Source organism: Dermacentor albipictus, chromosome 10 (genome assembly GCF_038994185.2).
Source record: "Dermacentor albipictus isolate Rhodes 1998 colony chromosome 10, USDA_Dalb.pri_finalv2, whole genome shotgun sequence".
Taxonomy (NCBI): domain Eukaryota; kingdom Metazoa; phylum Arthropoda; class Arachnida; order Ixodida; family Ixodidae; genus Dermacentor; species Dermacentor albipictus.
Window position 1 is genome coordinate 6,525,026 of NC_091830.1, and position 27,497 is coordinate 6,552,522.

A 27,497-nucleotide genomic window follows, 5' to 3' on the forward strand; every position below is an offset into this window, starting at 1 on the left:
ACAAAATCCCAATAAAGAAAGGCGTCAGACAGGGAGATACGATCTCTCCAATGCTATTCACAGCGTGTTTACAGGAGGTATTCAGAGACCTGGATTGGGAAGAATTGGGGATAAAAGTTAATGGAGAATACCTTAGTAACTTGCGATTCGCTGATGATATTGCCTTGTTCAGTAACTCAGGGGACCAATTGCAATGCATGCTCACTGACCTCGAGAGGCAAAGCAGAAGAGTGGGTCTAAAAATTAATCTGCAGTAAACTAAAGTAATGTATAACAGTCTCGGAAGAGAACAGCAATTTACAATAGGCAGCGAGGCACTGGAAGTAGTAAGGGAATACATCTACTTAGGGCAGGTAGTGACTGCGGATCCGGATCATGAGACGGAAATAATCAGAATAAGAATGGGCTGGGGTGCGTTTGGCAGGCATTCTCAGATCATGAACAGTAGGTTGCCATTATCCCTCAAGAGAAAAGTGTATAATAGCTGTGTCTTACCAGTACTCACCTACGGGGCAGAAACCTGGAGGCTTACGAAAAGAGTTCTACTCAAATTGAGGACGACGCAACGAGCTATGGAAAAAAGAATGATAGGTGTAACGTTAAGGGATAAGAAAAGAGCAGATTGGGTGAGGGAACAAACGCGACTTTATAACATCTTGGTTGAAATCAAGAAAAAGAAATGGGCATGAGCAGGACATGTAATGAGGAGGAAGGATAACCAATGGTCATTAAGGGTTACGGACTGGATCCCAAGGGAAGGGAAGCGTAGCAGGGGGCGGCAGAAAGTTAGGTGGGCGGATGAGATTAAGAAGTTTGAAGGGACGGCATGGCCACAATTAGTACATGACCGGGGTTGTTGGAGAAGTATGGGAGAGGCCTTTGCCCTGCAGTGGGTGTAACCAGGCTGATGATGATGATGATGAAATCTAAGTACACGGGTGTTTTTGCATTTCGCCCCCATCGAAATGCAGCCGCCACGGCCAGGATTCGATCGTGACCTCGTGCTCAGCAGCCCAACACCATAGCCACTGAGCAACCACGGCGGTTTGCGTGCGTTTTCCAAAGAGATCGTTCCACGTTGCAGCTCCCTTTACCATTTCACTGTGCCGCCGCTCCGAAACTGAGCAAATCTCATGACCATAATGGGAAGACAGCGCGCATCAGGGCCCCAACTCGCGCAGCCGCAGCACGCGACTTCCAATAGGCGCGGATCGCACATGCGCCATCATACCCGGGACAGCACGGCGGTGGCAAAGGCGCAAACGTGCCTGCTGTTTGTAATGGCTACAACAATAAAAGCAACAGGGACCATGCGGTCCGAGTATAGCGTTTCAGTCGATGAGCACTGTAGACAGTCACTGGCTCTAGCTAAAATTAGCTGCCTCAACATCTTCATCCGGTGAAGTGCCAGATAGCATGCCTATTTACACGTGAAATGAATAAGTGGAAAACATGAACTATGCCGCACGGCCACCAAGTCTAAGATTATACGCTACCTGTGTTCTGAAACTGCACAACTATGCTGCACGGCCACTAAGTGAAACTGCACAGCATGACCAATTGAGTGTACCGCCCGCAGGTGGGATGTACCATATATGGAGCCGGCTGTGCACTACTTCGCCGACTCCAACGAGCTGGGTAGGTTAATACGTAGCAGCAACGCTTCTTGCCAAAAATTAGACATTGGGCATCTTCTTTGGCTACATGCAGTGGTGCCGGTGGGAGTGCTCCGTGAACCCATCTTCTCGCCGCCCGGCAATGCCCTGTGAGTGAGCCGACACCCCTTCCATGGCAACAGGCCAAGGGCTAATGCAGTCTTATGCTCGCAGGCCTTTGGACGTCGCACGCTTTGGGTTCCAACTGGCCCGCCAACTTGCGCAGGCAGTTCTGTACCGCGGTAAGTCCTAGGTGTGCATCATGCTCTGGATCCACCAAACAACATTTTTGGTATGGATAATTTATGTTTTTGGGCCCTACATTTGCACCTGCATAGAATGTACACTCAGCACTCGTGCTTGCGTGATTGAAGCTGCAAAACGGTGTCCCTAGTCGAGGGACGCCAAAACTGCACGGTGGCGCCAACATACGATACATTAGATAGCGAAATGCTGTTCCGATAACTGCATGGTATTCAACAAACCATTTTTTTCGTATGCCGGTGCCACTATGCAGTCTTGGGGCCCCTTCCACCATGGGCAGTAATCAGTCTTCATTAATGCATTAAAGCATGCTATAAAAAAACACCATTTACTTACACGCAAGTGGAGAGACGCTACAGAGCTTAATGCACTTCACAAGATTGTCTTATTTCTAACCAGATTGGGGAACAAGATGTCCACCTGCAATATTATGGCGAATGGCTGTTGAAATTTTGGTAGTGTAACAACCCAGAACAGCAGCTGCATGTAGGCTACCTAGCATTTACTGTCTCTTAGCACCACTTTGACAACGAAGTCAGGTGAGTGCATGCTGACATGTTGGTTTCCACCAAGCATCAAAATAATGAAAGTCTCGGCCCATAGAAGCCTCCGGTCAGGATAGAATCGATTGAGAAATCTAATAATATCACACATCTACAGCTCTTCGCCTTGCTAGTTGTCCTGAAACCAGGTCCTATCATAAAGTAAAAGCTCAACAGCCAGTGCTGGATTTGCAGGTTATTGAGTTCAGTAAGTGCTTGTTTTTGTTCCTCAGTGCAAACGTCTACAGACTATCGCTTGATATCAATACGCAGGTGCCTTCCACGACGAATCCGGTGCACTGAGCTTCTGGTGGGAACGTGGCAGCTTTGTGCGGTTGCATCATGCCGAGCACTGCCTGGCGCGCCACCATGCAGCAGACCCAGCCGAGGCAGTGCTCGATCAAGTAGCGCTGCAGGCAGCTTACGCGGTATGTTTCACACACACAAATGCACAGGTTGGCTCTTAGACAACAGTCCTGCATGTTTTTACTGGCCACCAGAAATAATAATAAAGAAATGCACATGCAGCTGTACAAGCAGCGGCAGCAGGGCAGCCCAGGTCTCCAACTAGCTGCACTGCCGCACGCGTCAGATGACCAGCTCTTCTCACTTGCTTTCGCCACGGTAAGTGCCTATAGTGCGTCACACTGGTGGAAGCAGAACCGTGTTGTGGAACCTCTTGAAAGCAGATGGCGATAAATATGCTTGCTCGAGGTTCAACGATTTTAATGCCAGTGAACTTTGTTCTACCAGTCTCGTTCCTTCCGCATGTGCGCGACTCCGCAGTTACGTGTCGAGAAGGCACCGTTCATTCACTGGCAGTTCATTCACTTTGAAAGCCACGCTTCACGGTTCCGCTTCCTCCGCGGCGGCCCGATTTACGCTCGAGCCGCCCATCACCGCAAGCCGCACCGCACGCTTGCGGTTGCGCGAAAAATTGCACGTATCCAGCACTTGTGCACAAATTACCATTTACACTGTGTGCACAGTGTATACCTTACACATTGCAAACCGAAATTTGTGCACAAGTGCTTGATACGTGCAATCTTTCGCGCGACCGCCACGTGTGGTGCGGTTAGCGGCGGTGGGCGGCTCGAGCGTAAACCGGCCCTTAACGAGCCCTAAACTGTGGCGCGTACGCAGGGCATGTGTGCTGAGGGAGAAGAAGGACCACGAGCCAGGGACAGGTGAGAACAGCACACAAGCAGTTCCTCTCTTGGCACACGTACACCCACGCATAGTCTTCCGCCACCACCAACTTGTGTCTCGGCGCAGGGTGAACCTGGCGCTTCGCGAGTGGGCCCCATTCCGCCAGGCCTTCAGCTGCCCTGAAGAGCGGCACCCATGCAGCCTGCGCTAGCTCAGTCCAGGATGACAATCTGGTCTGGCGGTGCCCGGCTGCGGCAAGGCCGACGGGCCCAGCGCCGTAGCTCGGCCGTACTCAGCTGCCGCCGAAGACGCCTGCAAAGAAATAATAATAAGAATGCTTCTATTTCAACGATCCATGCTACACTTGTGGGGACTGTGCGAGCTTAATGAGTAGCCATGCCCAGCGCTTTCAGACGTGGTCTGAACTACACCATCACATTGCATGTTTTTTGGTGTTCTATGGAACAATCAGTCAGGGGTGAAATAGTAGTTTTAAAGATCTGCCCAACATGGCAAATACCCAAAATGGCCAGTACAACCTAAAAATAAATTTATTAACTACCACTTCCTGTGCCTTTGATCCTATAGGGCACGGATCCTTCATATTTACCCGCTCATAATGAACACCGAATTTTTCATAGCCAGTAAAGAATAATGCAATGTTCAAATTCTAATGCGCACATAAATTTTCATACTTTGAAAAAATGCAAACTGCAAATAGTTTCCTCACCATATTTTCATGAAGAAAGATAGAAATAGTGATTTGTTGTCAATTGGAAAAAGAAAATTTAAAACTGAGGCCGCAGCAGGAGGTTAAAAATGAGGCCGCAGCAGGTGGTTAAGATTTGAACACCAGCTATAGGGAGTTTCCAACAATGACAAAACTAGAAACACTTGTAGTACGGCAAAGCATTGGTTTTGAGACTAGGGGCTGAGATTTGGACATCATCTATTGAAGTTTTGATATTGTCCTGAATTCCAATGCATGAGCCATACTTTAGTGAGTTCTTCCTGAGAAGTGCGCGTTAAAATGAGTAAATATGGTATTTACTTTGCCGTAGCACCATTAATGATGACACCGTTGAAACCATTTGCTTCCAAGTTGGCTGGCACGACTCAAGTCACCATAGACAGTTCTCACTTGCATTGTTACAACCATCATATTGGCAGTAGTACCAGCTTTGTGAAGAACTTCATAATGATCCAACCAACAAATTTCTGCCTGTACTGTGAAAGCCATGAGCAATGCTCCAGTATGGTATCTGCAATGTCATGTGCAAGATAACTGCAAATGCATCAAAATACTCTCTCCATCAGGGCACCTGCTGCATTGCGTGGGTCACTCGGAGTGCACCGATTTCCCGGCAATGTCATAACAAAGACGCATCCCCTGCTGCACCTCAATTAGATTGAAACATCATTCCACCATGTTGCAAATGCCGAGCAATGAAAATGAGGCAGCTCTAGGCAAGGCACTAATGATGTGCACCATGCCCATAGGCAACCCCTTCAGTTACTGTGTGTTTACAAAATTTTCCAGGCAACTACATCTTGACAGGTGCAATTATCTTTCTCCACCTTCCCTATGTTGCCACAGAAGAAGTCATCTGAACTGAATCTTTGCATAACTGCAGACTTTGTTGTGAGGCCGCTCAATATGTACATCTGTTGCTTAAAAAGATTTCCACGCATGGAATTCTGCATGCACGACAATAAAGAACACTTCTCAGAATTAACACACATGGGTATCTTGACAGGTTTCACTGTTTTCTAGTGGAAACTGCAGCTTTCTGCTCTGTCAGGGTGACAGAGCAGAAAGGCAGAGCAGTTGACATTTCCAAATTCACTGAGTCTTCCAGGTTTTCCCTGAGTGCCTTTGCAAAATTCCCTGAATGACACAGAACTTTGTTTTATATAAAGACAGGCTGACACTATGTCGCCCAATGCTGTCACTCTCTAGTAAGCATGCTAAGAAATGACTTAATCCAGTTTGAATAGTAAGGAGTATCATCTATGTTATATTTAAAAAATCTGTAGCGAGGGGTTAGTAAAATGCGCAGCAAATAAAATAACTTTGGAAAAAATGGTAAAACTCATTGCAAATCGAGTGGAACATTCTCAAATATGGATAAAAATGAGATGCATACATAAATAAGTGTTTCCGAATATCCACTTCAGTCACGAATTATAATCGACTGTTGATACATATGTGGGAAACATAGGTGGTGCTTGAGACTCCACTCAAAGCAAATCAAGGTGATAGAATGACTCTTTGAGCATATTATGATGAGTCATTATAATTACAGAGTAACTAAATATTTGAATATTGTAAAGTCAGTCATGCTACACTTCATAAAAAGGATTAAATCCCCCGCTCGAATTACATGCACAAGTTATTCATTAGCCTCAAGCATTTCAAGAAAGAAAAAATATATATGTATATTTCAAAGTTGCTACCGACATTCCCCACATCAAGCGTCACATAAAACATGGTAGTGCCTTCACCAAAGCTGTACTCTAACGATACATATCACTCAGAAGCAAAATGGATGAATTTAGGTTAACAGAACCTTCAATTTGCCGTAAGCTTAATGTTCATGCTCTATTCCTTGCTACCACTCCACAGAAATGGCAAAAATAGGTTGTGTCTACAAATGTGCACGCCGTGACTGAAGGTCATATGAGCTACATTTATCTATTTATAGCAAGCTCATTGGTGTGAGGCCCGAACAAATGAGATTCTCAACAGCTGGTATGTCACCCTCAACTCTCCTGACATACTCTCAGCCTGCGTACACCTCAGTGTTGCATTTCACTGCTTTAGCAAGTTTATTTCGGTTTGGATGAGCAACACCTGCATGCCAGCATCAGCCAATATTTCGTTTTTTGAGCTCAAGCTCCTTGAAAAAAGCAGCGGCAGGCTTCCTTTCCCGTTCATTCCTCAATGCGTCGGTCCTTTCTGTTCTCGTCATCCTTCAACCACGCTTTCGCCCCACGGACCATTCGAAGCATCCTCTTTGTCAGCTGTGCAGTCAACGTCCGATTTTTCAGACTCCCTAAGGGCCGCAAAAACGTCCGTAAGATCGGGCAGTCCGTAAAAATGAATGCACGCCTTTTACTGCCATTAAAGGCTCAAATCGCCACAGGCACATCCGAAAAGGCCTACCATCACACTTATTAAGCATATCGGTGTCTGTACTGAGAAAGGAGATTGTGGATGGACGCGTGTATAATTAAGGAATGGATACTGTGTCCCGTGACAATTGCCTCTTCCCACACTTGTTATGCTTCACCACATAACACTTTTGTATTGAGGGAAAGGTGACTTGGAAACTGGCATTATGCAACACGCCGTACTTTCCGAGCTTCAAAGCCAATTGCGAGAACCACAAAGACAGAGTCAGTGCCACTGCTTACAGCGGTGAATTCTTTCAATGAAAAACACGGCGCCGAATGACAAGAAGCTTTATAACAAACGTTGAAGCAGCTAGGCCTAGCGTTTGCCACGGTGGCGAGGTAATCAAAAAGGCGGCAGTAGTGGCTTTGATTAATGTCGTTTCAAACCTGCGGTCGCGGCAAAAAGTCAAATATTGGATGGCGAAGGGCTCTTGCGTCCGAAATTTCAGACGTTCTTAGACATTGATTCTATGGGGTACATGATAGTGCCGCGGAACCGTCGGGCATCCGAAAAGTCAGCCATTGACTGTAAGCTCCTCCAGCCAACGACACGGCGTCAAAAGACGATTCATTACGATTCCTCTGTTATGCGAGCCAGCATTACTGCGACTTTTGTTCCCTTTCAATAAAATTACAGCAAATTTTCCCTGATAGAAGCACAAATTCCCTGAGTTCTCCCTGAGTATTTCAAGACTATTCAAAATCCCTGAGAATTCCCTGTTTTCCCGGTTGGTAGACATCCTGTCTGTGTGGCTAGTGTCCTTGCACTCCATACAGTCACTGACCAATACCTCGAGACTCAGTGGGTACTGCTTTAAAGTCTGAATAGTACACGGGATTCCACAATATTGAGTTCACCAGACAATAAATGTCTATTTCACAAATGCCCAGAAATCTAGTCAATGCATTGCTGTGTGCACATAGATTTGCTTGTAACCTGGTTAGCCTGTATTTCAACCACTGTCGTGCTGTTGCCACATAAAAGGACGAACAATAAATGAATGCACTACAGCTCCATCCTTTGACCACACTACGATAGTCAAACGATCACAGGCTTTTTCGGAACAGTCACTGTGCTCACACTTAGCTCATCACCACCCTTGTTTCAGGACACCGAGTGTGGAGTTGGCGCTGTTTGAAGTTGCTTGGAGATTCTGAGCCACAAAAATTATTAACACTCAAAGAAGTCACCTGGGACCTTGCCACTATTTAACACGTAAAGGAACAAATGCTAGAACTTGCACAACAAACTGCAGCCATTACAACTAAGCTGCTTGGTTAGGCTTGTCGCATGGTTTGGGCGCAGCCAATGACTACAGATTGACTAGGCTTTGCCAGTATCACTTTCGAGAATGTGCCGGTGACTACGCCAGCATTGTATCGAAACAAAAATATAGCTTTTTCTGCAAAGCTCAGTGGCTGTATTTGGATACAATGATGCAGGTGAAGTATGAATTATTGAACAACACACTGTACGGTGTCAAACATTCTTTTCTTTATAGATGAAGTCTATTGGGCCGGTGGTGGTCCCAAAAAACTGTCCAAATAATCAAGCATGTCCAAACTATCTGTCGGCGACTGTACTTCCAAGTGGCCTCAGCACTTTTCACGTTTGGCAGTTGCTGCTTGTTTCCTCACAGCATCTGTGGCTCAAGCTTTGCATAAGCTTCGACCTCTCTTCAGAACATTATGGCATTCCCATTTTTAACAGTTTTTAACAGCAGGAGGACTTCTGCGCTGATAGCTGCTTGGTGAGAAAAGCATGCCAAGTTGCTCTCGTCTCTTAGGGCTGTGGGGATATACGACTCTCACGCATCCCCCGATATGTTTTCTCGCATAGCTCCCATCTCCTGTAATCCAGCTTCACTGCGCGGCTTTACCGCGGGGGTCGGTATGCTTGCAGGGTAGTACAAGAGATGGCGCGAGTGTTGCTCTGCTAATGACATCTAATGGCTGGGTTACTTGGGCGCAAAAAGGAGAAGGCTCTTCTTCTTTGGCTCGGGATCGGCAAGCGCCACGGACGTTCTGCGCGTGCGCCGATCCATGCTTCTGCAAGACCGTCTCGTGAAGCCTACCCTGGAATGGACGAACACGATCGTTCGAATGTGCCACTGTTCGCGTGACCGTACGCGCAAACGACGAGGCGTTGCTGTCTAGCACGGGGCAAACATTTTCGCTCGTTATCCGGTCGCGGTGAGTCGGACTTCCGCGATTTGTCGCGCGCCCATCGGCATGTTTTGTTGATAGCAACTCGGCTAGCAGGCATTAGTCTATGAAAGGCGCAATAAATGCCCTTGTGATTGCTTGCACTACTGCGTTGTCGTTCCTTTGTCCCAAGAGCACGGGTAAGAGCCCCACAGGACTCTGCTCGTGTAACCCCACATTAGGTGAATAGTCAGTGATGCAAACGTGTCAGTGACATTAGTTACCACAGAAATTCCATATTACACTGTTAGTGTTGGCCATTACTATGTGCACTACACGGCAAGGCAGCTCGGATGAACCAAGGGAACAAACCAGTTGCTAGGAAACAAAATATCGCTAAGTTAGGATTATGTAAGCATGAGGCAACCAGTATGATAAACTTGGCCCATGCAGTTGCACAGTGTGCTAGCAATATTGCCAGAAACACTGGCTCAAAATCTTAATGTGGATAAGTGTGCTAAATAAAAGAGCAGTTCGTGACACTCCAGTGCTAGACATAACTCGTTACTCTGTCAACAAGCCCGAAGTTCAAGATGTAAAAACTGCAGTAGGTGTGTAGTACAGCCCGGAACACTTAACTTAACCACTTATGGTGCAGGACCGCATATAATGAGGTCTTTTCTGACTCCTGTTTACCTTCCCACAGAACCCAAAGTATATGCAACCATTTATAGTGCAACCACGTGAGGTGACGCAGCTAGTGCACTTCTTGGTGAGGTGTACCGCCGAGGGGAGTGCGACAAGGTCAATGCAGAGGAGATAGAGGATACACGGAGCAAACGAACAAACAAGGAATGGAAGGGGGGGCCGGGTGGGTTAGCAGCAGCATTCTTGCTCAGCAGGCGCACGGGGGTCGCCAAGGCTACGGAGAAGCCTTTTGCTCTGCCCCCCCCCCCCCTCCCCCCGTATAATCCGCACAGACACATGTGCACTGTCGCTCCTTGGCTGTTCGGTTTGTGTGCAGAAAGTAAATACAGTCGCCAAACGAGTTCTTGAGCATGGACAGGGTCGCAAGAATGTCTGAAGATTGGGCAGGCCGGAAAAACTAATTTCGAGGGTAACAATTTTTCGTGTTTCACAACTCCAGCACTGCGGAAGAACCAGTCAAGGACATGAGTACATTTTGTGTTCACCCACTGCGATGTGCATTGTCACAGAAGTGCAGATATTGTGTGAGCCACCATCTGAAGTTCAGAAGGCACATGGCCAACATACACACTGAATGCAAATGAAACTACTGTTTGTTGCAGTAAGTGTGGCTGAAACTGCAGACACTATCAACGTGACCATGGACAGCGACCATGCAGCTATGAAGGAATGCAGCCAACGTGGTGTTATGCTCGGTGGTAAGTGCAAGAATAAAGGCAATAAGGGCACAAAAAGGCATGAAGCGTTCTACTGTTCCAGTTACAGTGGAATCTCGATGATACAATCACGGCTAATACGAATTTCTGGATGACACGAATTTTTCTGTGGTCCCGGCCGAGCCCCATTACTTTGCAACGTGCCAGAGAGTGGTTGTTACGAATCAATTTTCGACCTGCGTCGGTTGATACGAAAATTACCGAGGACACTTTGGAAATTCTAAAGTGTGCTTGGCGAAAGCCAGACGCTGCTGCCGTCTGCGCTCCGCTTCCCTGGCTTTGGTGTTCGGCGATATCGCCTATCGCTGCTGCCGCTTTCATTCTGCATCTCTGCTTTTGATACCCGGTGATCTAATCAGTCGCTGTTGGCGTTTCCGTTCTGCCTCCCTTGCTTTCGCATCTGGTGACATGTTCAGTCGTCTCATGTGCATTCGCTCCTTGTTCTTCTGGCGTTTGGTGTTGGGGGAATCCGGCGTCCGCTACCGCTTCCCCGAACCGCTTGGCGCGCAATTACTGGGCCGCTTTGGAGCCATGCGTCACACCTACTTGACTGCAACGAGACGTCTGGCGAAGGAGTGGCAGTGCAGCCACAGAACGCCTATACAAACTTGTATACGTGCAGCTGCCACCGCCGACGCGCGCTCCTTCTATCACTACTATGCGACGTCACGGTTGCTATGCGCAGCTGCGCCTCCAACTGGCACGCCGGTTGCTAAGGAAGGGAGGAAGTTGCGCCGCTGCACGGAGGAGAGGCCACAGTTGGCGCGTTTCCAGCGCATGGACAGACGCGACCGCGAGCGTGAGTCCCACTGACGGCCGTGAAAGAGAACAGTGCGCAGCCACGCGATTTCTCCCTTTCTCTTTTGGTGCGGAGGCGCGGACACGGTGCCGGACAGCGCGGAGGCCGCGACTGGGCGCGAAGAGTTTAAAGCGGTGGCGCTTTTGTTGCTTTTGTGCTTTTCCTCCTTTTCCGCGTGCCATCGGACGGTGTAGCTGCTGTGCTTTGGGCCGCGTTCTTTGTTAGACGTAGGCGACGGCGTAGGACCACCACCGGCGGCTGAAACGCTGCACGAGCTTAAGTTCTGAGGCGTGTTATGGCCGCGGTTGAAATCAGCGACGACACGTGCACGCGTTTTTATGGATTTGAACAAGGTCTGCTAAGCGACCTGACAAAGAAAAAGAAGAAGGACATTAGAGACATATTTTAAAGAAATAAATGCTTTTTATGTACGCGTGCCTGAGTGAGTTCACCTCTGACTCTTTAATTTAGCTAGTTTTAATTGTTCCGATGATACGAATTTCGGCTAATACGAATATTTTTCATGACCCCGTGAGATTCGTATCATCGAGATTCCACTGTATTCACATACGACTTCCACTTCGCTTCGCTTTCCACTTCGTTGCAGTTGGACACTATAGCCGTTACTGCTCTTTTGCGTTACATATTTGCGGTGCTCTGCTCTCGCCAAGCTCCTAGAGCTATACAAATTAACCAATGTGTAGCCAAGTATGTCAAAATTAAATGAGAGTTTGAATCCATAAAATAATGCATCTGCCTGCCAGGACCAAAGCCTGTATTATCCTAATTTGCTAATTACCAAGGGTCGAATTAGGGAGGTTTTCCTGTCGTAGGGGGGGTTCAAACTGAGGTGAGAACTTTGTAAGGGCATTATTAAACTTCATTTCTTTAAAGATATAAATTAGGAGCAAGTCAGATACAGCAGAACCTTGATAAAATCGCGACCGCACACCAAAATTTGCTATAGAGAACACAAAAAATGACCAAATACAGAAGTTGCGCGTCTTTTTTGCTCGTTGATACATTCCTGGAAAACATGATCTTTTGGCACTAATGTTCAGTACATTGCCGAAGTGCGATCATATAATATGTTTTCTGGCCACTAGATCTTGCGTAAACAAGGAAATGCGCAGAGTGTGCTATTAAAAATAGCAGCCGCCCACTGCAGCAGCTTCCCAGCAGCACTCACCCGCCCTTTTATTTGCCCCCTTCTATTCCAGTACCGGGAAATCTCCTCACTGGCTGTCGTGCCCCGCATTCACAGCTACCACCACCCATTTTATTATGATAAGCCTCCTCACCTATCTGTGCCACAGCATGTATGGCATAATGCCACTGAAAGGATACTGCATGCTTTTAGAAGGCAATAACTAGGGGTGTGCAACTATTCTAAAAGTTTCATTATCAAATATTATATTTTTATCATTCGTATTGAATTCAAAAATGTTCGAATATTTGCTTGAATACAAATATTCGAATCAAATTGAATAGATTGCTGGGCACATAGTAGCAACATAGTTCTTAGCATTTTTGGATAAGTTTCGGAGAAAAAAAAATTGTCTTTTTGAAATACTTGGAGTAGTACAGCAGCAATCTGTAGCCATTTGGCGAAGCTTGTTATTACTGTGCAATCAGTAAGTGCTGCTCATGAGTGAAGTGAGACACAAAGCAAACAGCAACCAATTAGGCTTGCCTTTCAACGGATGGTATACCATGCAGTGTGTTGCAAACATCTTTATTTGGGTAGGCAAGGAACTTGATTTTGTAAACAAATGAAATTTTGTAGCCTAACGAGAACAAAGATATGTGTCTGGGCGCAAGACAGACATAAAATTACAAATGAGCTAGAACAATTTGCACCATCAGGCACAAGACAAAAAGTGATGGCAAATGTCATATGTGCATTCCAAATGACAGATGTGCTTTGATATGCTTTACTGCACTAGAGAACATGTGTATTATGCCCAATAACAATGCTAGGAGCTCGACAAGAGACCATGCATCAATAAACAGCGCCGAGATGGGATGACTCCATAGGGTGGGTCACAAAGATGGTGATGACAGTCAAGAACAACACTTGTACCATCCCGTACACTTGCTTTCGTTGTGACGCAGTTTGTCGGCTTCCAGTGTTTCGTGTGGCCACTGGGAATAGATACGAGTCAATTCGGCGTAAAACCTTAATTTTTGTTGCTGATACCCGACCGCCCTTTCGAAGCACTACCCTTTACTGCCTCCAAGGGCTCAAATTGCCACAGGCATGTCTGTAATGGATCTGAAGGCCTGCCAGTACAATTATTAGGCATATCGGTGCTCATACTGTGGCAGGAGACGACAGATGCTTGTGTTTATAATTAAGAAATACATCCAGTGTCCCGTGACAATTGCTTCTTCCCACGCTTGGTATGCTTCAATGCACTACTTCGTGTATGCTTCACTGCATAACACTGCTATATTGAGGCAAAGATGATTTCCAAGAACAGGAATTATGCAATGGGTCGTGCTTTCTGGGCTTCGAAGCCATTGGCAAGGATTTGGGCGCCACTGCTAACAGCTGCAAATTGTTTTAAAGAAAAATACGGCATCAAACAGCAAGAAGCTTGGTACAAGCTAGGCCTAGTGTTGCTGTGGTAGTGGCTATGGCTGCCAGCCGATCAGCGTGTGAGAGCGCCTGTTCAAGGCAGCGAGATAAAAAAATCTGGCGGCGGTGGTAACTTCGATCAATGCCGTTTCGGACTTGCAGCCATGGCAAAAAATCTAGAAAATCAGACGGCGAAAGGCTTTTGCATCCAAAATTTCAGACGTTCTTATACATTGACTCTACGGGGTGCCGTGACGGTGCCGTGATGCGATAACTTTATTTGGAATCCGGCGATTGAGAGGCCCGGGCCTGGGGCCGCCTAGATGGCCACTGGGAGCTGCTGCTCCTGTGTGGCTTCCTTGGCTCGCTGGACGGCCCAAAGTTGGTCTTGGAGTTCTGAGCTGAGCAGCACGGCCGACCACCGCGCCCGTAGATTTTCTGGGGAGACTGCCATTTTATTTTGATATATTTCACATCCCCACAACATGTGTTGAAGGGTGGCTCTAACAGACTTGCATAGCTTGCACATATCGCTCTCGTATATATCGGGGTAGAAAGTTTTTAGTTGCACGGGACTCGTATAAGTTTCTGTTTGTAGTCGCCTCCAAGTAACGGACTCAGCTCCGTTCAGTTTAGTGTGAGGCGGTGCCGCAAAGGCGTCCGAATTATCGAACAGGTCCGAAAAACCGGTAGCATTAATCAGTAGGCAGCATGAAGTGAGGATCGTGTTTTGCTATGGCGGCATCGTATTCTGGCGAAGACCACCAGCTCGATTTCATTCTGGAAACACCATGCAATAGAAAAACAAAAACCGGCGTATTGGGCCGCTCGGGCCTCACCAGCTCAACGCACGTCGGCCTCTCATGCCGTGCACCGAGTGAGCATGTCAAAACTCACCACGTGAAGAAGGTGATGGCTCAGGCCAAATTAGAGGAGCACGAATGTAAGCTTGCTGAAGCCATAAAAACGAGAATGTGTGTCTCAAGCTGCTCAGGCCCCGCCAGCTCGTTGCATGTCCGCATCTCGTGCCACAATGATTCACGCAATGCTTTGCATTACGTGGATGTCAACGACCCCCTTCAGTCATGAATTACAATCGATTGTCGAAAACCGTATGAAATTTACACAATTTTGTACCAAAGTGCTTGAGACTCCATAGAAAGCAAGTCAAGGTGGGAGAATAGCTCTATGCTTTTTGCAGTGACCTATCAAAATTTCTACATAGTAATTACCTATTCATTTATGGTACAGTCAGTCATGCTATGTTTCTTCATTAAAAAAATAAAATCACCCACCTGAATTACATGCGAAGGTTAAATATTGGGTGCAAACATTACAACAAGGGAAAAAATAATATTTCGCAATTACTACCAAAACGTGCCGCTCCAAACATCCCGTTCAAACATATATAGTAGTGCCTTCACCAAAGCGGTTGTTTGAAGCAATACATTTCACTCAGATGTGAAATGGGTGTAGTTTAGGAAATGTTCAATTTACTCAAAGGTGGTCATTCATGGTCTATTCCTTGCAACCACTGCACAGTAATGGCAGAAATAAGTCATGTCCACAAACATGAACGCCACGACTGAAGGGGCTACAGTCGAGTTTCGTAATTTTTTAGTGACTTCAAATCATGTTTTCCTAATTAGAAAGCCTTTCCCTGCGTTTAGCCTAAAACGTATGCGTGAGCTTCTACCTCATATCTGGGCTGTAAACTTCTACACTGCAATCCAAGTGAGTCTTTCTGGTGCATCTTTCCCAACTGCTAGTCCTCTGCATCTCATAAATTAACAGCCGTGATAACATTTTGAGCCAAGCCATTTTCAAGACTACCCAAACCTTGCATTCCCAAAGTGGTAGCACTGTCATGAAACTGCTATTTAATCTCAATGGTGCCAGGTTTTTGTCTATAGCCCATGACAACCTAAAGATGCAGTGGCAAATACATTCGAGGAAGTTGCACAGATGCAAAAGAATCCTTGCTTGCATCTGTGCCATCATGTTAGAGGCAACCTTCTTTCAATATAGGCATCTTTCTGGAACTATGTGTCAAAGTGTGGCGGTGCACACAGCAGGTGTAGGTGGTTTTGTGGGCAAGCCTTGAACTGAATGTTTATGGTTATCACCGACTACAAGTAATATTGTAAGAACCACCTATATCAGCATCCCTCACCTGGTGGCTTCGGTGGCGACAAAGTACAGGTCGTCAGGCGCATCCACCCATGAAATGAGGTGCTTGCGGCCGCCGCCCAGCCGGGTGATGGTGGCAACCTTGGGTCGGCCCCCATTCAAGGGCACTGTAGGAGGGGGTGGTCCCAGCCGGCGCCTGGGTCCACCCGGTGGGCCAGTGGCCTGCTCTGGGGCAGGTCGCTTACGCTGCTGCTGTGGCGGTGGCTGATGGTGAAGTAGCAGTGGAGGAGGCCGCTCAGCCGGCGGAGGGAATGCGTGGCGTGTGGGCGTTGGGATCTGCTCACGCGGCGTCGGGTGCAACCACTCGGGCCGTGGCAAATTGGGCGTGCCCAGCCGGTGCGACACGTCTACCACAGCACCGCGCTCGCGAGGACGGCGGCGGGCAGCAGCCAGTGCGGCAGCTGCTGCAGCCGCTGCAGATGGCGTCGCTGCCAGCACGGCTGGGTCCAGCTTGCCCTGCACCTCGAGCCGGATTGCTGCTGCATTGACTGGCAAAAATGGATTGCGGGCCGCATGGCGGGGCCGCAGCGCTGCTGGGCCTGCCAGCCGCCGGGCCATGCGTGTCAGCGCAGTGGTGCACAAGTAAAAGGCGGCACGCGTCTTGACCACGGGCCGCGGGCTGCCAGCACGCAGCGCCAGGCCGTGGGCTGTGGCACAGTGGCGCGCCAGGTGAGCCTTCAGCTTGAACTCCTACACAGAACAGTGGAGGAGGCACGCTCATGCTAAGTTTCAGAAAGGGAAGCACTCATATGTGGTGAGGCCCCAACCACTCACCTTTCCACATCCGGTCACGGTGCACCGATGCGGTCGGTGAGACGCCATGCCAGCGGGCAGCCGTTCCGAGCCAAGCACATCTGCTGACTCTGCGTGTGCACAGACAAGCAATTCGAGTTTTGCTAAGCAGCACAAGGACAGATTCTTACTTGAAAGACTTTGAATGCCAATGTGGCATCTGCCCTAAACATATCAGTCCCCGACCAATTATTCGAACCTCCTCGACTGACTGGACATTGTGCACCACCGCCATCTTGTCTGTCCACAGAAACTGACAAAATGTGTTCATTATGAAAGTAATGCACATGATTTCATTATGAGGCGACTATCCATGGCAACGCAGTAAAACCAGTCGGGAAATTTGGCGAGGGTTCTGCCCTGCTAACGCACCCAGTCACCAGTTTACTCCGAGCAGTGTGAGCAAATAACACGACACAATGGAGCATTCGCTTGAACAGCGATACACTATCAAGTTTTACATGCGAGAATGCAATCGAAACATTCCATATGCTTCTATAGGCCTTCAAGGACAACTGCATTTCAAGGTCACAGTCCGGGAGGTGGCACAAGGGTACAAGGCGTTCAAGGAGGGCTGGGACGACGTCGTCGACGAACCCTGTTCTCGACGTGTGTGTGTGTGTGAAGTGATTTTTAAAGAGAAGTGGAAGAAATAAGTGCAGTGCCGTAACTGTCTCTCACAGGAGGACACCTCAACAGCACTGCACGGGGAAAGGGGTATAGGGAGAAAAAGATGAAGGTGATAGAGACCGGAAGTAAAAGGGAAAGAGAGACCGGAATAGTAAGAAAAAAAAAGACATAATGTAGCTAAGCGTTTGCGGGGCCTACAGCCGCACTCTGAAGTGTGTTGCTTCACAGAATTCCATCAATGCCGAAAATGCATGCTTGGTGATGGAGCTGTGAGCATTGGGGAAGAGTAGGCACTGCAGGGTGGTGGACGGCAAGCCACATTGGCGGTAGGAGGCGTACAGAGCCTCCCTCTCGGTCCCGAAAGCCGGGCAGTGAAGCAGAAGATGCTCCAGTGTCTCCACGCTGTCGCAGCTACCATACGCTCAACAGTGACCAGAACCAACAGAAACGTGAATCGTGTGCGTAAAGTTTTGCATTCCGACCGTCGAGTGAGCATCCAGCAAATTTCTGACTTCCTACACATGTCCACATTTGCGGTACATGGGATAGTGACCGAGGATCTGCAAATGCGCAAGGTCTGCACGAAGCTTGTGCCAAAAGCGTTGACGGAAGATCAGAAAGAACTTCGAGTTTTGTGCTGTCAAGAATTGTTGGATTTGATTCAAAATGAGCGGTTCAACCTCGGAAGCCACCAGTCTAGCTTGCACATATTCAGTGAGCTGCACGAGCAACAAACTTGCACAGGCAGTAGACGAGCAGCCGAGAAAGACAACCGCCATGTGGTCAACGCAGACAGAAAGCGCACATCATCGGCAGCATTCCAGTAAGCCATCAAGAAGAGACGCAAAGAAAAGCCTGCTTTGGACCTCCAGGAGCATTCTGATTCATTGTAGTGGTGAATACCATGACTTTGTTACATAAAAAGGATTTTTCACATTGCTAAATGTTTTTTGTGTTTTTCTCAGATCATGATTTTCGCACACCCGAAAATTTGGGATGTGCACTGTGTCTGCTAGTTCTCCGATTTGCATGATAATTTTTTTTTCCTGAATGCTAAACAGTGAAAAAGTGCAACAAAACTATAATACAGTAGCTAGTGCAATGCAACCTTTTCAAATCCTGCAAGAATTAACAACGAAAAATTGTGTTCCAAAGTTGCTCATTCAAGTTTTGATAACTTTTGGCTAATATGCAGATAGAAATACGAAACTTTATATGTGCACTCTTCAAACATTCAGAAACATACCTAGTTAATTTTAGATCTCTCAGTACAATAAATTTCTTGCAAGTCACATTCCAAATTTATAATACTAAAGATTGCATAACTTTTTTTCCATTAAACATAGAAAAAAACTGATTACATATTTGCAATCGGCTCACTAAACTGAATATAAGCTGAAAGTTTCAATCTCCAGAGTTAATAACAATAAAGTTCTGCTCATGCACCAGGTTCCCCCTTAAAGCCGATCTGCATGACAGAGAAACACAGGGACTGTGCATTACGTGACTTGGCACCGCTCCACATGGTCATCCACATGGTCAAACAGCTCTGTGAAACTTTGTTGCAGATCGTCCATATTAATATGTTGAACTTTCCTAAGCGGAACATCACGCTCGGCCCGCCGACTTCCTCCTGGTTGTCGAAGCAGCAGCCAACAACGCTTGCAATGAAAACACCGCAAGTCATAAAGCATTTTCCTTTCTCTTCCCTGAAATTTGTTTTTCCGGATGCTTGATTATTCTTTTTGGGCCTCCTCCATGTATGAAAAATCGGTCGGCGACTGTAATAAGTGCATGCAAGGCATTGGCACAGCAATGGTGATGTGGGCATGTCGACGAAGATGCCTGCAGCAAAATTTGAGCCAGTTTCAGTGCATAGGCATATTATGCCTGTGGTTATGCTCAGCCAGTTCAATGATGCACTTGTAACATGTAAGGAGAGAAAGTGGGCTTCTTGAAACATCCATGATTTGTGAAAACAGCTCTGTACAACCTGTAAGTAAGCAGCTCCATTAGGTCCTTTCACCTCTACCAGCTAGGCATGTCCTACTGTTTCTAGCACATTGCAGTTGCCAAAGCAGCGATTGGTGATAGTCTAAGCTGGCACAGATACAACATACGAATAGAGCCACTAGTAGTTCCCAGTCTAAAACCGTACATGTGCAGAGCTTACCCAGTCGGGTTGGGTATTTGAGGCCACCAAACTTCTTCCAGTAGGTCCAGCAGGACTGGCACAGACGGCACTGCATGTGTGCAGGTCCCCACGCATACCATTGGGCCGAGTTCATGGCTGCAATGATAAGCAGCGCTGGCTGCATCAGCAAGCTTGACAGAAAGGCAAAGAGAGAAGTTCACACCATCTTCCCGGTTACATACGTGGCTCACCTAGCACACCAACATCGACAACTGTGATGCTGACAACTTCACAACACTGTGACGGAGTTCTGCATGTGCATCAGAGCTTACATGACCTCCAAGACACACTCGAACCTCGTTATAATGAAGATGAAGGGAGAGCTGAAATTACTGCATCATATAGAGTATTGTGCTTTACTGCAGTATATAGCCAGTGGAGCACACAACTTTAAACATGCTAAGACCATAGCTCCGTGGCCTGACAAACGTGACCGTGTATGCGATGGAAATTGAATAAAACAACAGCAAAATAATCTCCGGGTATGCAACACAGAACTTTTTAGTACCTGATGCGGCAGCCTTTACGATAGCCTCCTTATGTTGTATTGTGATGGCTGTTCACTTCTCTTTCTATTTGGCTAGCTCAAATTGTCGAGAAACTGGCAAAACGGCAGCGCAGTCCAAGGAAACAGCTAGCATGTTGCGATGCGAATGAAGCTTGTTGTGTTCGAGCATGTGGCACACAACATTGTGAGCCAACTACACAGCTGGGACAATATTCTTGGGTGACCTCCATGACTTTCGAAGATAGTTTCACTTCTGCTACATCATGCAAACCTGTCAAAAGTATAATGGCTGACAGCAGGCAATTGCCCATGTGTGAAGGTAGCGATCTTGGTCCAGTGCCAGAACCACTGTTGGTCATACACGTGTATGCATTTGGCACGTGAAAGTCACTATTCCCAAAAGTAATTGCTTCAGCACACAACACCAATGCAATCTCGGAGGTCACGCTGTGCTGTGCCAGCCTGCGCAGCACATCACAGAGAGAGAGCAAAGTGGAGGCACTGGTTTTTCACATGCCATGTGCAAGTAGCACCATCTATATGTGTTAACGGTGCAGCTAGCTGACTTCCGAGATCGCAATCTCGAAAGATCTGCCTGCACGTCTAGCTTCGTCAGCTATGCACCGCAACAAGAGAGGTAAGTGCTATGATGAGCCGTCGTTTGAGGGCGGCCATCAAGCACAGCCACTATGTGCACGGCAGCGAAGACGACCACTGTTGCTCGATGGCGCATTCGACACGGGAATTTTCAACTGCCACACCGACCACGTGATGAACCTGGCAGGAAGCGATATGCTCAGTGTACAATGATTGGTATGTTTTGGTTTTCAAAGGTGAATCTGGTTTGGTATATCCATTGTCAGGACAATGTTACAAATACATGGATCTCTATGGGAATTTTGAGGGGCATAGGTTGTGTCCAAAGAATGACAGAAAGCTGAGCTAGTTGGTAAGGATTCATAAGCAAAAAGGTGAGGCATGCACACAGGACACATGAGAAAAGAAGTGGTGTTCGTGTTGTCCACTTCTCTTGTGTCCTGTCTACACGCCTCACCTTGTTGTGTCCAAATCCGCACCCCATAAGGCAACACCCTCTAGATTTAAAATGGATACTTTATTAAGGGCTTCAGTTTTGGCTGGTTGTATATGAAGAAGCAATTTCGAGAGGCGAAAATACGCCATAAGACATCAAGTTTTGGACATCCCTTATTGAATTTACTTCGTTACATTTCACTGTGTGCCACTTTGTTATAACAAGGTTCGAGTGGTGTTTCGCTGTTGCAACAGTATGCCACATGTTGTAATTTCAAAAAGTCATGCTTTTAATGCAATGTCGCAGTTCACCCTCAAACACATAGAGCACACACATGCATAAGTTGAAATGACATTCGGCACTCTTAAGGAACACACAATACTGCAACCTATTTTTCTTGGATGCAACATTTCGCACTGAAACACTGCTGTGCAATGCAGTTTTATGAAACACATTTCAAAAAGCAGGCATTGATCTGTAGTAGCATGCAGAATAGCATATTGAGGGTCAGGGAGTAGACGTGTAAACTGGGCAAGTTGGTAAATGTTGCACATCTTACAAAAACAGCGTGAACTACACAACACAGAGAACGAGGAACAGGAGCGAGGTGATTTCAATTTTTTTCCCCCCGGCCTGTGACTGATATTGGTTACTTCAGTGCTGTACATTAATTTGCGCAAGGCTACTGGAAAAAAAAAAAGTAAGTGTGAAAGACAAACAAAATTGAGAACGAACAGAATAAAAGAGAGAATCTGAGTGCTTCAGGTGATGACAGTGACACTAAAGTATCATTCAAGTACGGAGCCAATCCCCTTTCTTCCCATTAATGACACAATAGCTTTTCTTGGGCCAGTATACCTCCAAATAATTAATTGTTGGGCTAGTTGGTGTTGGACTGCTGATCAGGAAAATCAGCACAACAGAAAGACAATGCACACAAGAAGAGAAGGCAAAGACCAAGCACTTGTCTCTGTCTTCCATTCCTTGTGCGTTGTGTTTCTGTTGCGCTGATTTTCCTCATCAGCAGTATACCTTTGTTTCACGTGTCCACAGGCCAGGCACAACATGCTTGCGAGGGACAGCCCCAGCAGAGCAAAAAAGTGAGAGCAGGTTCAGTGGAGCACACTCACTGTAGCAGCTCTCGCAGGGGCGGCCGCCAGCTGTGGCTCCTTCGGGTCCTCCAAGGACACCCGAAGCTTTGTTGTTGCTGCACAAAGTTGCATCATTTGCAAAACACTGGCTAAAGCACTCTTGCAGTGCCAAGCAGCTGTAGTGGACTGACAAGCAGGGTGAGGTAACATGGGTCCATGCTGCAGGAAGGGGTAGAGAAGAGCCACAGGATTGGCGTAAAGATGAGGGGTGCTTAAGGGAGAGCACTCACTAGTTTGGGATGTAGACCTGCTTCAGCTTACTCTCAGCTTCAACGGCCTTCACTCGCTTCTGCTGCACGTATCGGTCGGTGGTCTTCCACATGTAGTAGTACTCGACAATGTTCTTGAGGCTCTTCCAGGGCAGAAAGTCCTGGCGGATGTCTGCAAAGTCCTTGCCGTACTTCTCAAGGGCCTCCTCAAAGAGGTTGGCCTCTGAGGCCGACCACTCCTCCATCTCATCGCGGCAGAGCACTGGCCCGCCAGGAGGCACCAGGGCCGCCACCGCCCGTGCCAGGTCGTAGCCCGTGCGATGCAGCAGCTCCATGGCGTGCAGCAGCGTCACGTCTCGTGAGGCCGCCGCCGCACTCATGTGGAGGCTGGGCTGCTTCACGGAGCTCGAGCAGTCGAGGGCACGCGCAAATGTGCCCACTGACCGGCACACGATGAGGAACTGGTCCAGCTGCCGGTCGGAGAGACCGTGCGACGGGATGTACACCAGCGTCTCTAGCTGAGCACTGTCTCTGTCGTCGGCCCCTTCCCCTGTTTCAGCGGGCAGCCCTGTCCAGGGAGGCACTTCTGCCTGGTAGCGCTGGCCCACGCGGATTTCACCTCTGTCAGCCAGCAAACTCTTCTGCTGGGGGTCGTAGACGAGGGCGTAGAAGAAGGCATCCTCCTTGTTGAGGTACGAGAGCAAGGACTCGGTCTCGTTGAGCAGGGTGACAGAGCATTTGCCCCGGATGTGGGTGGCTGGCAGAGTCTCCACCTGTCGTGACAAGAACAGCTCGCGGTGGCGGAGCTGGTGGCGCTCCTTCTCTGTCAGCTGCTCAGCCTCTCGCTCTTGCTCTTCCTCGAGGGCGCCCACTAATGGCTTCTCTAGCGACAGGTCCCGCCGGCGGTAATAGCACATCACCTTGGCCTCCACATTCCCGTTGGCAGTCTGCAAGGATTGAAGCAAGCCCATCGTGGTTAGTTCTGCTGTTACGATTGGGTCGGCACAGCCAATTCGGGCTTTGCACATATGCTTAATCAGTCATTGTAAATTTTCCTACTCATTGATAAACGATCACAGGCACTTAACCAGTGCCCGCTCCACCTTCAGCAGACAGGATGCAGTAAGGAAAGAGGTGGTCATAAAGGCACTTTGGAAATATTAGCTTTCTCCTTCAGCAAAGTGCAAGCAAGTTCAAAAGTCCACTGCACTGAAGAATAACCAAAAACAACCTTTGCCTTATAGATATAGAATTGACTACAACTACATATATGAGAAAGTGACACTACATTATTCGCATTTCGATGGGGGCGAAATTCGAAAACACCTGTGTACTTAGATTTAGGTGCACAATAAAGAACCCAAGGTGGTCGAAATTACCAGAGTCCTCCACTACAGCGTGCCTCATAATCAGAAAGTGGTCTTGGGACGCGAAACTCCCTAATTTTTTTTTGACACTACATTACTGCTGTATGCATAGGAATGATGGGAAGAGGGTGCTTTAGAGTGACATCTTTCTTGAAGAACCAGCCAAGATGCAGACAGGAGCATTCTGATCAAGGTTTCCAAGTAAGCAGGCCATGCAGCATCCAGCACAAAAGACTCTCTGACACGACCAGCACTACAGGTTCATGAAACCACTTTATGGCAGTAAAAATAATTTCGTACCCCCATCACATGGGGTCCTTTCAATCGTCATCAAGCCTAATCCAGAAAAGCGAATTTCTTAGTAGCAATTGGCTCCTTTGCACAAGCTACAGAAGGGTGCAAGTGCAGTATGTAAATTTTATTTTTGTTGGGCAATCGAAAGCACCCCAAGGAACTGAGGCATTACTTTCTGCATTATTTTTTTATGAGCCCCACACATAGCTGTACAAGGAACATAACTTATCCAACGATTATGTAGACTACTAGCGTATTCAGTATATTTTGTAGTGAAGCTGGCAAGATGCTCAGGTGCCGAAAAACAATGACTGTCGCACCACGTCTTGAACTCTAGTCTTTGTGTCTAGTCACGAAATGGGAAACCGAAGCTTACCTTAACGAGTTCCTCGATCCTCCTGATTTGAAAGGGAGCAGTGGACGAAGTCTCGAAGAAGACATAGTCTGCAGAGAGATGGTAGAACTGAATGTGTCAGGTTGCATGCAAGAGGCAAGAAAAACTAACAAGGGCAGCACTGCACAAATGTACCCACAAAGCCTTCGTATAACAAAGTCCAGCTTAGATGGCAGTCAACAATTTAAAAAAAGAAAAATGCTGACCATAATGCTTGTATTCTACATGAACGCCAATGCTCCACAGACTTGGAGCAGAATGACATTTCAACTTACTGATAGTACACATAAAAACGCCCATACTATAACCCTTTTTTGTTTCATATGTGCAATATTGCACGCTACTTGCTTCTTCAAAACAAGGTAAGCAACCACAGTGCCAAGCTAAACAATTTCATTTTTTTCAGCTCTTGCAAAGAAAACTTAACGTACAGTTGTAGAAGAATACTTGTACACAGCATCAATATAAGCATGCATAACTCACTTGCTCGAAAACATGTCTATTTCACTTTCTTCATGCACAGAACTAGAGACCCTTAGCATTTTTAAAACCATGATTGGGCACCACTTGATGGAACACCTGTTAATACTTCAGCTGAGGCATAATCACGTCTGAACAGCTCCAAGTAGAAATAACAGCATCCCTTCCAACTGCTGCAAAAATTGAGGTCTAAACCTACAGGGTGGTGCATTACTTTTTCTCACAAGGGTAAACTGTTCACCCTTATTTAGAGTGCTCAGCTGTAGCACATTCAGGCAAACATTTTTGCCTAGAGCTTTGATTATACTTAGAGGCTTTGAACAGTTGGACACACCTGTCCAAACCTATGCCTAGCAAAATCCTGCACAGAAAAAGCTGCCAATCATGACACAACCATCTAAACATACTGTTACCAAGCGCTGCCAGAGATGAAGCTGAGGACAGTACAGAAGACGACAACATTTGCTGATGTCACGGGGGCTGGTTTCCATCTTGTATGCCTTGCAGGCTAGTGGACACGTAAATACTGTAAATATATTTAAACCACTCTTCTCACCCTAATTATTTTAGTGGAGGTTGTTGGCTATCGCAGACGCACGATGGATTTATGAAGCGGGCACTCCGTGGCTGCATCGGCAATGCCAGCTCACAGCAAGAATGCTTTAGGCATATCACCACCACACCGACCATCATCCTGGCACAAATGGGCGACTCTGGCACCTTTTCCAGGGCGGATAACACTGTCGTTAAAGATTGGCTTCAACTAAACAAACGGGTGAGCGCGAGCAATCACTCAGACCAGACCACCATGCTCGCTAACCTGATCTTTTACCTTGTGGTAACGGCATGCGTCTGGTTTGAGACTCACGAAGAGGAACTCACCAGCTGGGACTTGTGCAAACAAAAGCTCACCGTTTATTTCAGCAAGCCTCTTGCTCGCCAGCGTGCTGTGTGGAAAGACCTTGTGTGTCAACCGCCTTATCTACAGCAAGTAGTGTGTTTTCGAGTAGAACATACTAGAGTGGGCAGCCACCATGTAGCATGTTTGGTCATCTCGTCACTAGACCACACTGGTGTCAAATGTGTTGTTTCGATGGTCACAGCGGGCTATTGCTCTTACACTTGTGAAGCTCATCCACGAGCACAAAAACAATTGAACATTTACTCCACATATGGGTATGGCTGCAAATTACATTAACTGAGGACAGACCACAGCAAAATTAGCACTCAATGACTGTCAAAACTGCATGGGTGACACAAATTAAAACATGTCTGCCTTAACACCGCTATTGAACCACACAATTTCTATTGAACCACAGTTTATGTAGTTGCTGAGCTGTACTACTGTCACGCTTGCCAAGGCATGGTCATCAGGGCATATATATTATAAGATATTCAGCAGCTATCATAAGTGGATGCCAGTGGTAGGCTACTGCAGAAGTTTCCCTTAGCTCAGAAGCATGTTTTTCTTTCGTGAGAGCGAAAGAGCCTCACGAAGTCTAATGGCAACAGCACTTAATTAGTACTGAAAGTTCTCGTCACCCTAGTTACTAGTTAGCAGGTTAATTTGGCTTATGCACCTTTCATTCGTTCTCGATAGAAGCGGCTATCCGGTACTCCTTGCATAGTGACACCAAAAGTAACACGCTATTCGGTTCTTAAGCAAGACGTCAGCATTATTTGCAAAGGTATTTTATTAGGCTGCATCTTTTGTTTTCGTGCCGTTATTATGGCTTTGTTAGGTGTATTTCAGTAAGGAAACACGGGCAGAGCTACCAAGAAGCTAAGACATTCCAGACGAGAGCTTTATCAAGCGATTGTCGTAGCGGCCCAAGATCGTTAAAGGCAACTCTAAACGATGAAGCAGACCTCGGTACGCACCACACGTCCGGCATTTGACGCGCCGGCATCGCAAAAGACGCCAAAAGAAAACTAAGGATAGTGCTATCTGCGCTACTGTTGCGCATTCAAGCAAAAATGCGACAGACTGGAACAATCTCTCCTTCAAGTTCCATAACGCTGGAAATGCATGTATTTCACGTTCACAAATACGCAGACTGCATAAAATTGCTGCCGATTAACCCTAACTAGCGAGATACCCAATCGCCGGCAACGGCAAGTCACATACCTCCAACACGGTACATGTTGGCAGCCATGGTGGGTGACTACAAATCGCTGGTCACAGCAGAGGAGTTGTAGACGAAGCCGTGGTAGTGGGAATTGAGGCATGCATTCGTATTTTCAACTTTTCACGTGTTCACAGGCACGGACGCCGCGCGACCGGCGCCATTTTGGACGCTCAGTGCCAGTAGAAAGCAGCGGCGCCTAACCAGCGCTAATGTTTTACGATATCCCGTATATTCACAGAATGTACACTTTAGTGCAGCAATTTAAATGATCTCGCCGACATGCTAATAGCATGTTGTGGCTACAATTAGCTGCTCAAGGCATTTTTTAAGCACGGGCTACGGAGGCTGCGTATGGCTTCAAGATCGCCTTTGTGCGGCTTCGTAATCTCT

At 47.2% G+C, this 27,497-nt stretch overlaps 2 protein-coding genes across 2 annotated transcripts in view; one reads left to right on the top strand and one right to left on the bottom strand.

Moving 5' to 3' along the window:
* Window positions 1-3,964, top strand: part of LOC139051045 (neprilysin-1-like) — a 27,128-nt gene extending 23,164 nt beyond the window's left edge. Inside the window, exons 9-15 of the mRNA XM_070528088.1 lie at window positions 1,580-1,638; window positions 1,711-1,765; window positions 1,830-1,897; window positions 2,735-2,889; window positions 2,990-3,085; window positions 3,605-3,648; window positions 3,737-3,964. Coding sequence (XP_070384189.1) covers window positions 1,580-1,638; window positions 1,711-1,765; window positions 1,830-1,897; window positions 2,735-2,889; window positions 2,990-3,085; window positions 3,605-3,648; window positions 3,737-3,821 — 562 coding nt within the window. The 3' untranslated portion in view covers window positions 3,822-3,964. The remainder of the gene's footprint in view (window positions 1-1,579; window positions 1,639-1,710; window positions 1,766-1,829; window positions 1,898-2,734; window positions 2,890-2,989; window positions 3,086-3,604; window positions 3,649-3,736) is intronic.
* MTA1-like (metastasis associated 1-like) lies at window positions 3,171-27,433 on the bottom strand. Its single transcript, XM_070528087.1, has 8 exons — window positions 27,107-27,433; window positions 24,481-24,548; window positions 22,465-23,390; window positions 22,214-22,290; window positions 19,522-19,638; window positions 16,701-16,789; window positions 15,910-16,616; window positions 3,171-3,922 (listed from the first exon to the last, which is right to left on the bottom strand). The coding sequence occupies exons 1-8, from the start codon at window positions 27,132-27,134 to the stop codon at window positions 3,823-3,825; spliced, it is 2,112 nt and encodes a 703-aa protein (XP_070384188.1). The 5' UTR covers window positions 27,135-27,433; the 3' UTR covers window positions 3,171-3,822.
* Between the last annotated feature and the right edge of the window lie 64 nt (window positions 27,434-27,497).

What these genes read in the sequence shown, in the direction of transcription:
- MTA1-like (XM_070528087.1), bottom strand. Translation starts at nt 27,134, where the DNA reads ATGGCTGCCAACATGTACCGTGTTGGAG. An exon ending in GGATCGAGGAACTCGTTAAG is followed by an intron (nt 23,391 to 24,480) that starts GTAAGCTTCGGT and finishes CAATCCTTGCAG; the next exon opens with ACTGCCAACGGGAATGTGGA. An exon ending in CAAATACCCAACCCGACTGG is followed by an intron (nt 16,790 to 19,521) that starts GTAAGCTCTGCA and finishes GTGCACACGCAG; the next exon opens with AGTCAGCAGATGTGCTTGGC.